The sequence below is a fragment of the Camellia sinensis genome, chromosome 9 (assembly GCF_055761805.1).
Source record: "Camellia sinensis isolate YWXY chromosome 9, ASM5576180v1, whole genome shotgun sequence".
Taxonomy (NCBI): domain Eukaryota; kingdom Viridiplantae; phylum Streptophyta; class Magnoliopsida; order Ericales; family Theaceae; genus Camellia; species Camellia sinensis.
The window spans coordinates 146,906,006-146,916,148 of NC_138969.1; the positions used below are offsets into that span (position 1 = coordinate 146,906,006).

The following is a 10,143-nucleotide window of genomic DNA, read 5'->3' on the forward strand; positions in this document are numbered from 1 at the left end:
GACCACATGCATGTGTGGGTGTTATCTTTTTTTTTTTTTATTCTTCCAAACTCAAAACTGAAGAGAGAGGGATGTCGTGCATGTGTGCGTATAGGTGTGTGGGTGTGTGTGTGAGTTTTGTTGTGTATTGTAGTGTGTTCTTCCCTCCCTCAAAACCGTGTGTGTCAATGGTGTAGCAGTGTCATGCATGTGTATGCCGTGTGTGTGAATGGTGTAGCAGTGTAGTGTGGGTCTCTTGAGTGTGTGTCCCCTCTCTCTCTAAACCGTGTGTGTGTGCCTTGTCTATACCTGTGTGTCCATGTGTCACTACAGGAAATATAGAATTTAACGACGTTTATTTAACGACATTTTTTTAAACGTCATTGTTTTTAACATTTAACGACGTTTTATAAACGTCGCATTTTATTTTGACTAAAACGGTACCGTTTAAGGAATTGAAGTCGTTTTTTGAACGCCTTCACATGTGTTAGAATAATGTGTTTTTCCTCGCTCTCTCTCTTATAGTCTCTGAGAATCAGGACCCTTCTCTCTCTCTCTCTCTCTTCAAGCCTCATTTTGAATCTGGGAAACCTTCAGTCTCAGAGAAACCAATCCCGCAAATCTCTCATTCACCCGATCGCTCGCTCTCTCTCTAAACCCTTTAGTCTCAGAGATTACGATTCAACCTTCTTCAGCTCGATTTCATCTCAGATCCAATCTCAGAGTGATTTCGATTTCGAAGTTCTCTTTCTCTCGATTTCGAAGCTCCACCGCCACCACATCTGCATCGTTGACTAAGGTAAGCACCACCGTCTACAATCTCAATTTCGTATTCTCTCTCTCTCTTGCTCTCTCTCTATCTCTCAAGCTTTTCTTTCCGTCGATTGTTCTCCTAGGGTTTACATATGTTTAAGATTTGAGATTTGAGATTTCTTTTTCAAAGACATATGTTTCAGATCTGAGATTTCTCATTAAAAAATATGTTTGAGATTTGAGATTTCTTATTCAAAAACACATGTTTCAAATCTGAGATTTCTCATTCAAAAATATTTGTTTGAGATTTGAAATGAAAGAAATTTACCAACTGTAAATTAGGCAAATTGTAGGAAGAACTTGTGAAATTAGAAATTTACCAGATCTGGAATGAAAGAAAGGGATAATTTGTAGGAAGTACTTGTGAAATAGCCCTCATTCACCAATAGTAAAAGATGTAATTATTAAATAAAAAACAGAGCCTAATATGTAATTAGGCAAATTGTAAGGAGATATTGTTAACTTACCCTTAAATTTATTTATTGGAAAATGAGCAAATTAATCAGGAGCACTAGAAAATGCTCACAAATATTAAGCATACTTTAGAATACATTTGAGAGCCCTTTCAAGATAATTAGCACTGTTACAAGCCACAACCAAAACTGGAGCCTAGTAATTCAGAAAAGAGGGATGCATATGTGATGACTTTTAGACAGAAAAATAAATAAATAAATTAGAAGAATTAAAATGATAACATTATAACTATAAAATTACAAACAAAAAAGCACAAATGAAAAATGTGCAGGGGAATAATGTAATAGCCTAAGAATTTGAGCCAAGTTTTTCAAATGTGTTGAACAACTACACCTCAAATGGTGTTTTTTTTATATGCTTAGAAGTCGTTTACTTGGTTCGTTTAGTTTCTCAAGGGAAAAAAAACAAGCGAATTGAGTTCATGTGAAGCAAGTGGTGTTTTTTTTGTTATCAAGTTTTGACTTATTGACAATGTCTATTTTGTAGCTTATATGCTTAGAAGCCGTTTACTTGGTTCTTTTTCCATTTTTCATATTTTTGTACAATGCCTTTTCTTTTCTTTTTAATAGATGTTAATGTAATTGGAGTTGCAAATATTTCACTTATTAATGGATCCATTCTCATTGGGATTTTTTGTCAAACGGGTGTTAATAGGAGTAATAATAGTAATAGTTGTGAATGTAATAATCTTTTGGAAGACAATGAAGCATTAAGATTCAGTCTCCAAATCTCTTTATTCTAATGTATATTTAGTTGTACGAATGTCTTCAGATTTTCTATTTCTCAATATTATATGATTGAAAATATATTAGAACAAATGGACACAACAAAAATTTGCTGGCCTAGTTTGGCGTTTAGTTCAAGAAATCTTAATTGCTATTACATCTATGTGTGTGTATTCATTTGAGGACTCGATGGGTAATACATGCAGTTGCAGTGTTGGTGTTTGCATTTAATTATTGTCTGGGATAAATTTTAGGGGAATATTGTACCTATAAATATATAAGTTTCCAAATGAAATTTTGTTGATGGATACTATAATTCCTTATTGGTACAATTATTTTACTTACATCACTGTAGAAAAGTTGGCTCGAACTCTGGAGGCAAAGGACATTTCTGTTACTTATTCTGCATACTTGTTAATAGTGTTAGTAATTTTCAAATTCAGGCATCAACCTTTTGTTTTCTTAGTTATTCTTTCATAACATTATGTACAGTTTTGTTATTTCTAATCTGGTCTACAATTTCCCTCCCCTATAAACAATAAAATTGTGAGTGTAATGAAGCCTGTGTCACATAGTTACATGGTTACATGGTTATTCACATGAATGGAATTTGTAGTGAAGCCTGCCTCACATAATTACATGGTTGCTTGCACATTGAAGAAGAGGAGAATAGAGGTACAAGATGAACAAGGATTGCTCCTACCAAAACGCTCTCAATAATGGCCATGACCATGACGACACACACTGCCAAACGTGCAGTTTGTGGGTGCCCTGCCCCGAGTTCATTTGAGACCCTTGTGTTGTTTGAGGGAAATAGAGAGTATGAATCTATGGTGACAAACAATACCGAAAAATTTGAGAAATTGCCCAAAATTTGAAACCTTAGTATGAATAAGGGAAGCCACAAAATTCAAACAAGTATAATAGACCTCACTACATTACTGAGTCCATATGGGATCATCCAAACTGTTGAAGCTGTGTTGAGGCTGTGGATTAAACTTATATTAGTAATGGATGATAATTTTTAAGATTTAATTCAAGAAACCCACTAAAGTTCCAAAAAGAAAATTATGCAATCCTAATCAGATAGATAGCACCGAGGTTTCTAACTGAGGATTAGGAAGAAGACCAGATAGTAGAACCCATCATTTCAAATGACCACATAATTTCCAAGCTGTTCAAGAAAGTATCAATCATGAATTTTCAATACATAAAATCCAGGAGTCCTACTTATTGACAATTATGTGCCTACAAATTTGTACCTTTTATACCATGTTATTCGTTTGATTTCACTATTTAGTTGGAAACTGTCTTGCCTTCATCAGTCTGCAAATATCCTATGTGATTAATGTATAGATTTTCATTCTTCTTGACTGTTCTTCTTCTTTTCTTGTTAGCATTATATGTCTTTCAGAAGAAAAAAATGCCTAACAATTGACAACATGTGTACAGGAAGTTCTCTTTGGGAGATTGATACCCTCCTTCATGTCTACCGCCCACCTGTTTCAAGGTGCAAGCTTTAACCTGATCATCTCTGCCTCCTCTCTTGAATATGCATGCTTGTTTGCGTTCTTTAGAATAATGTGTTTTAATTACAATATTTGGCATGTCCTTTTCATTGTCTATACCTACTTTCTTCTTTTTTTAGATTTGTTTTGTCGCTTGAGAATGATTTGACAGTAAGAAGCAAAATGACTGAAGTTCCAGTTAAAGATTTCAGTTCTGGTTCATTTGAAACAATATTTACAGCGGAGGTATATTTTCATCTATTTACACAAGAAAAAGAAAAAGAAAAAGAAAATTCAATTATGCTTTCCTTAACGTGATTCAATTCAAATAAAAACTTAATCCACTTGCAGATTGGACGAAGAGTAAAACAGGTACCACTTGCATTCTACAAGATTTTGGAAGCTAAAATCTTGTTAAAACAAGTGTTTAATTGTGTTTTTTGCTTGTATTTCACAGGTATTAACCCTAATGTTTCAATTTGTGTTTTGATAATTGACTTTCTCAATCATTTTTTTTGTTAATCTTTGTAATCTATCCAACCAATGTTTCAATTTGTGTATATATATAGATCCCTGTGTTCTTTTTAGATTTCTCTTCTCTGTTTTGGGTTTGTCTGCTGTGTAGAATTAGTGAACTCGATTAGGATGAATTGATAGAGACTAACTAGTTACTTCATGGATGCCTATTGTACTTTCAGTTTTGCCTGACTTCAGTATAATTTCTCCCCTTGTGACAGGAGCATCGTTTTATTGAGCATTTAAAATCTTGCAGTTTCAAGTCCATTGATGAATAAATTTTGTTATGGTGAAGGAAAAAATTTAGGTGAAACATCAGTATAGTGGTTCAACCTTCCCCTGGTGTGTGGAAGGCAGTTTTTGAGGAAAGAAAGAAATATAATGTTATAAAACTCAAAATTCCATTTTATTTTGGTATTTTTTTAATTTGATAATCTATTATTTGAAGGCATTCCTACTTGATTTGATCCTCATTTGCAGAGATTTAGTGAGAGGCATTATGACTTGATCCTCATTTACTGAAATCAATGTTTTAAGGCATTCTTCCTTGATCCTCAAGCTCCAATGGCTGCTAATAGTCTACTTTGTTTCTAAACTTTAATCGGTACTCTCTCTCTCTTTCTCTCCCACTCTCTCTATTTCTTTCGAATTTTACTGCATGTATAACATTTGTATACATCAATGTGTCTGTTGAATTGTTGAATTGCTCAATAAAAATATATTGTTGAATTGTTGAAAGCTGGTCATGGCTAAGTAGATTGGATGGGAAGATGATGTGAAACTGAGTTTCTGATGCCATATAAAGGACTTCCATGAAATTGTACTTGCAAAGATCCCCTTTCCTAACCCCATGAATAGATTTGATCTATTAGGTTCTTTTTTGAACTGAAAGAAACTTCTACATTAATTTTCATACGACAATTTGGATTGATAGGACACAATATTGGGCCAAAAAAGATGATAGTTCAACAAAAATTTAACTATAATTGTGAATCAATATTCTGGAAACACATATTAGATCACAGAGCTTGTTAATTATTATATTGACACTGCAGAAATTAATGTATCACTGGTATGATGTATCTGAAATCAGTTGGGCCATATCTCTAATAAAGACAAAAAATGATTAAATCACAAGTTAGTAGTTGACTTGCTTCTCTTACTTTCTTTATTCTCTTATGGTGTTGGCTTATAGTGAATTCTATCACCGAATTAAGCACCAGCTGTTACCACTGGATAGGTCAGATCATTGTCTGTTATGCAAAACTTGAGAATAATTATTCTGTAAGGTAAGCTGCTCCGTTGGCTACTCTTGATTGCTGTAGGTAAATTGTGGGATTCGTCAAGCAACCAACCATTACGTGTTGCATCTAATAATCGAATAGCTGTATTTGATTTCTTTGAGATTATCCTTTTATTTTTGCTCTGAATCTTAAGATTTTGTGGAGATAATTGGGGATTTTTTTGATAATATAGGTTGAGCTGATTACCTGAAATAGATTTCAATGGAACCTTTGTGATAATCTAGATTTCAATAGCTTAAATATTTAGGGCTGCAGGTTGTCATAATCTCTTATTATGTCAATCTTTGTGATATTCTTGCTTGCTTCTTATTTTCCCTTAAATGTCCTTGTTTTTTTTGGAATGTAAATCATTCATGATTCTAAATTCTCATTCATGCTTCTACTAAATATATTTGAATTTGCTATCTTAAAATTAATGCAGAGATTAGAACATGGACACATATCTTCTATCAATATGGATCCTGTAAGAGGGATGGCAGAAATGTTTTCAATGCACCCAGATGAACATGTGACTTTGCTGGTTGAATGCTGCAAGTTTTCAGAGCTGTCAAATACATTTTTCCTCTTTTTTTTGTTGCAGCCATTCATGACCCCTAATATTGGTACACTTGTCTCTCTCTCTCTCTCTCTCTCTCTCTCTCTCTCTCTCTCTGTGTGTGTGTGTGTGTTGTGTGTGTGTTGGTTAGTGCTGCCTTGTAATAGTTCTGCTTATGTTCAAAGACATTTTCCCACTTGGTTTTGTTGCAGTTATTTGTTGCAGTTATTTATATTGTTTTTTTATTAAAAGGTTTTTATTAAAAGGTTCTTCTGTTTTCTATACTGTTAGTGAAGTGATATATGCGGGAATACTATATTTAGCTGCTGACGGGAAATTCATGCTTTTTGCAATTGCTATGTTTTTTTTTGCTTCATCAATTATCTTTTAGCATTTTATCAGGCTTATCTATTTCTATTGCATTTGCATTGAGATTACAAAGTTCATGAGAACTTCATGAGATATCAGAAAGCTTATCTATTTCTATTGCATTTGCTTCTAGCATATATTAGCATCAGAACTTCATGAGATATCAGAAAGCTCTGTGGCTGTGTTGGCTGCATTTAGTCAGGGATTTGAAAACTCGATTGTAGTGTTGTTCTTATCACAAGTGTGCCAAGGCAGTCGAGTGGCTGCGCTATTGCTCAGGACTTCAACCCCTGCAGTTGTCATTTTCTTTTCTTCTTCCCTGCTTCCACAACCTGACTCTGTCAGCCCATGTAGTAATTAGTTGAGTTGGGAGCTCCAGAGATGGTGAAATATACAGGGAAGACTCAATGGCTGAAACATTTCCAAGAGGAAATATTAGTTTGTCTTTTCCCTGGTGAGATTTTTCAAAAAGAATATTTGGAAAATTGGGGAAAAGTTAAGTTCATCTCTTTTCTTTTTCTTAACTCAATTGTGACATTGACGTAGCCGTAGGTGTAACAATTCAATCGCAACTATTCAGCTAATTTTCAGAGTTCAAGAATGAGAGTGTGAACCCTGCTCTATTTCTATTAATTTAACAATTCACGAATTTGCAGAAATGTTAACTGACAATTGTGAACCCTGCTCTATTTCTAATGGTGCCAGTCAACTCTCTTAAATCGTTCAAGGACAAAAACCGGCGTATTTGCGGAGAACCGTTTGAACTATAAACTGACTTAAATAAGACAAGATTGTTGTTAAAACAGAAGCAATTGAATGTTTTGTTTGAGTATGTTGCTAATATTACCTTTCTGTTATATTTACCTTTTGTGTTTACATGTCAACTTTTTTAAATTTAATCCAGGGAAGGCCTTTCTAGAATTTCAATTTTATGTGAATATTAAATAAATTTAATATTTTTATTGTTCTATTATTTTAATTATGTCAGATGTTTTTCCTAGGTAAAGATTGTATTCTCTTTGTATTTTATTTCTTTAAAAGAAAAAGAAGAAATAAATATTTGTAATTCCACATTGTATAGCATCACTTTTTTATATGTGCATGTGTTTGACCATGAAATGCCGCACCAGTTTTACCACCCTAAGGGATATGAGTTAACCATTGGGTAGAAAGTTCTGTCATCTTCTTCTTCGAGGACTGTTTTCATGTCAACTTTTTCCCCCTTACAAACATACATTAATGTGTACTAATTGGACGTTATTTTTTTTTACTGTTTTCATGTCAATTGAGAGAATTAAATAATCAATGATATCTTCTAGGATAATGTAAAGCTCCTCACTCATTTGTATTTATTTCTTTTGAAGGTTTGGTAGAGGGAACTGGAAGCTCATCTTAAATTCAAATCGTGACATATTTGAAGAGAGAACCGAGGTGAGAATTTTTTATGGTTGTGCCTTTTTTCTGCTTTAATATTATTTTTCTTTATGTTAAAATAAGGGCTTCTTTTGTTTAGGATGATTTGAAGGACAAGTGGAGAAATATGATACATTACTGACTCTTAAAAAAAGAAGATGGTCTGCAGTTTGTATTATAGCTGAGGTATGCGGCCCCGACCCTCCAAGTTCATTGGAGAGAGGTTGTTAAAATACAAGGGGTTGGCTATAAACTCTTTACTTATCTAAAAAATGGCTTTAGAAACTTTTGTATTGAATAGTTGCTATCATATTTTGTAGATGTAGTTAATGTTCTAACAAGCTAAGGTTTGTAGGGTAACCGAAAGGACGGTTCTTGCATGTTGATTGATTCGTCATAGTTTTCTACTCTACTTGATGGGTCTTCAAAAAGGAAAAAGAAAATATTGATTGCTTGAATACAATGTTGGTGCATCAGATTTCTTCTTCTTCTACTACTATTATTATTTATTTATAATTTATAATTTATAATTTTTTTTTTGAACTTTATACCAAATGTGTTATGTGGTGGATAGATGAGAGTGTAATCATGTTACTAATCGGTATAGTAACATGTCAAGAGCCTCATTATTTTATTTTTAATTTTGTTTTCAAACTTAGTTTATTTATTATTTTAATAAATATCAATTATTAGTTCTTAATAATTGTTTATGACAGGTATTTTTTTCAACCATATAAAATTAGCACAACGTTAAAAATAAAAAAAATAAAAATAAAGGCTATGGCGGCGTTTTTTGAACGTCACTATATTCTTACCCCAACGGTTAGATTTTTAAAATGTATAAATGTCTTTAACGGCGTTTCAAAACGTCGCTATATGTCACAGGGCGTCACAGTACAGTTAGGTAGGACATTTGGCGGCGTTTTTAAAAACGCCGCCTATAATAATATAACGACGTTTTCCAAACGCCATAAAGCTATAGCGACGGCCGCGTCATCGGCGTTTGGTACTAAACGTCACAAAAAGAATTAGCGACGTTTTTAATACTTATAGCGGTGTTTTTAAAACGCCGTTAAAAGTCAATTTTCCAGCAGTGTGTGTTGTAGTGTGTGGGTCTCTTGAGTGTGTCCTCTCTCTCTCTAAACCGTGGATGTGTAAATCTATCACTGCATGTGTATGCATGAGTGTGTATGAGGATGGTGTGTTGTCTCCCGTGGGTGTGCATGGGTGTTGTGCCGTGTGTGTTGTGTGTGATGGGTCTGTGCTGTGTGCATGGGTTTGGTGTGCTGGGTGTGTGCAGGTGTTGAGTGTGTGTTGTGTGCTGTGAATGGTGTATGCAGTAATGTTAGGTATTATGAAAAATATTTCATGAAAATAATTATAAAAAAAATTGTGATCCTTAGATTACACTTAAAATAAAATACCATATACTAATCAAGATAATCTAAAAATTATAAATCTTTCATGATCATTTTCATGAATAAAATTTCATGATCCCTAACTTTTCTCATGGTGTATGGGCTATGTGTGTGTTGTGTGTGCCAGTCCCTCACCTCAAACCCTCACTCCCTCACCCTCTCATGCTCTCCACCGAACCCAACAGCCAAAGCTCTCCCTGAAATTATTTTGTTACCATCCGGGAGGGAGTTTTGTTACCATCCGTGAGGAGAGAGAGATCAGAGAGAGAGAGCCGAGCTGCTTGTGTTCATCCCCCATGAACCACACCTCCCTCACCACCTTTTCTCTCTCTAGACACCCACCCCTCATATCATAACTTCCTCCCTTCTTTTTTTTCGTGTGTTCTCCCCTCCCTGAATTCAACACCGAGAGAGAGATCAAAGACCAGAGAGAGAGAGCCGAGCGGGAGAAAAATTGGATGTGTTTTGTGCCGCTCAAACCCCCAACCCCCCCCCCCCCATGCTGACCTTCTCTCAATATATTCTCTCCATTTTCATACAATGACTATTATAATCCCCATATCCCCATTGAACATAATCATCATATATTCTACCACCATCTATCTTCTTTCCATTCACCGTCCACTCCAAAACAACATTATCCTACTGACCCTCTTCCTTTCCGTAAAATAATTCATGCTTTTTTTTCCCACCCAAAACCTCCTCATCATGCTGGTTAGTCTTTTTGTTTTTTATTCTTCATCTTCCACCCAAAAAACAAATCATCATTCTGACCCTGTTTTCTTTTTTTTCTTTTTTTTTTTTAAATTTTTATTTGTTTTTGTTTTTATTATTTCCTATTTATAAAATATTTATCAATTTATATAAAACACACCTAAAAATATGTACAAAACACCAAATTATATAAAATTATAAAATACTAAAAATTCATAAAATAATAATAAAAATATTTTACTTTGGCCAAAATGGGTGAGGTTTGAGATTAAATTCAATTTGATTTTTGTTTTCGGTAAGAGTGGTTAAAATAAAGTGTCCAAGTCTGAGGGCCGGTCAAAATGGGGTATCTACACAAAGGAACGAAATATGGTT

At 34.1% G+C, this 10,143-nt stretch overlaps 1 protein-coding gene across 1 annotated transcript; it reads left to right on the top strand.

Moving 5' to 3' along the window:
* Positions 1-555: 555 nt before the first annotated feature.
* On the top strand, positions 556-6,941 carry LOC145799806 (uncharacterized). The gene is made up of 6 exons (XM_082889437.1): positions 556-778; positions 3,444-3,501; positions 3,672-3,745; positions 3,851-3,871; positions 5,741-5,921; positions 6,880-6,941. The coding sequence occupies exons 2-6, from the start codon at positions 3,477-3,479 to the stop codon at positions 6,939-6,941; spliced, it is 363 nt and encodes a 120-aa protein (XP_082745563.1). The 5' UTR covers positions 556-778; positions 3,444-3,476.
* Positions 6,942-10,143: the final 3,202 nt, after the last annotated feature.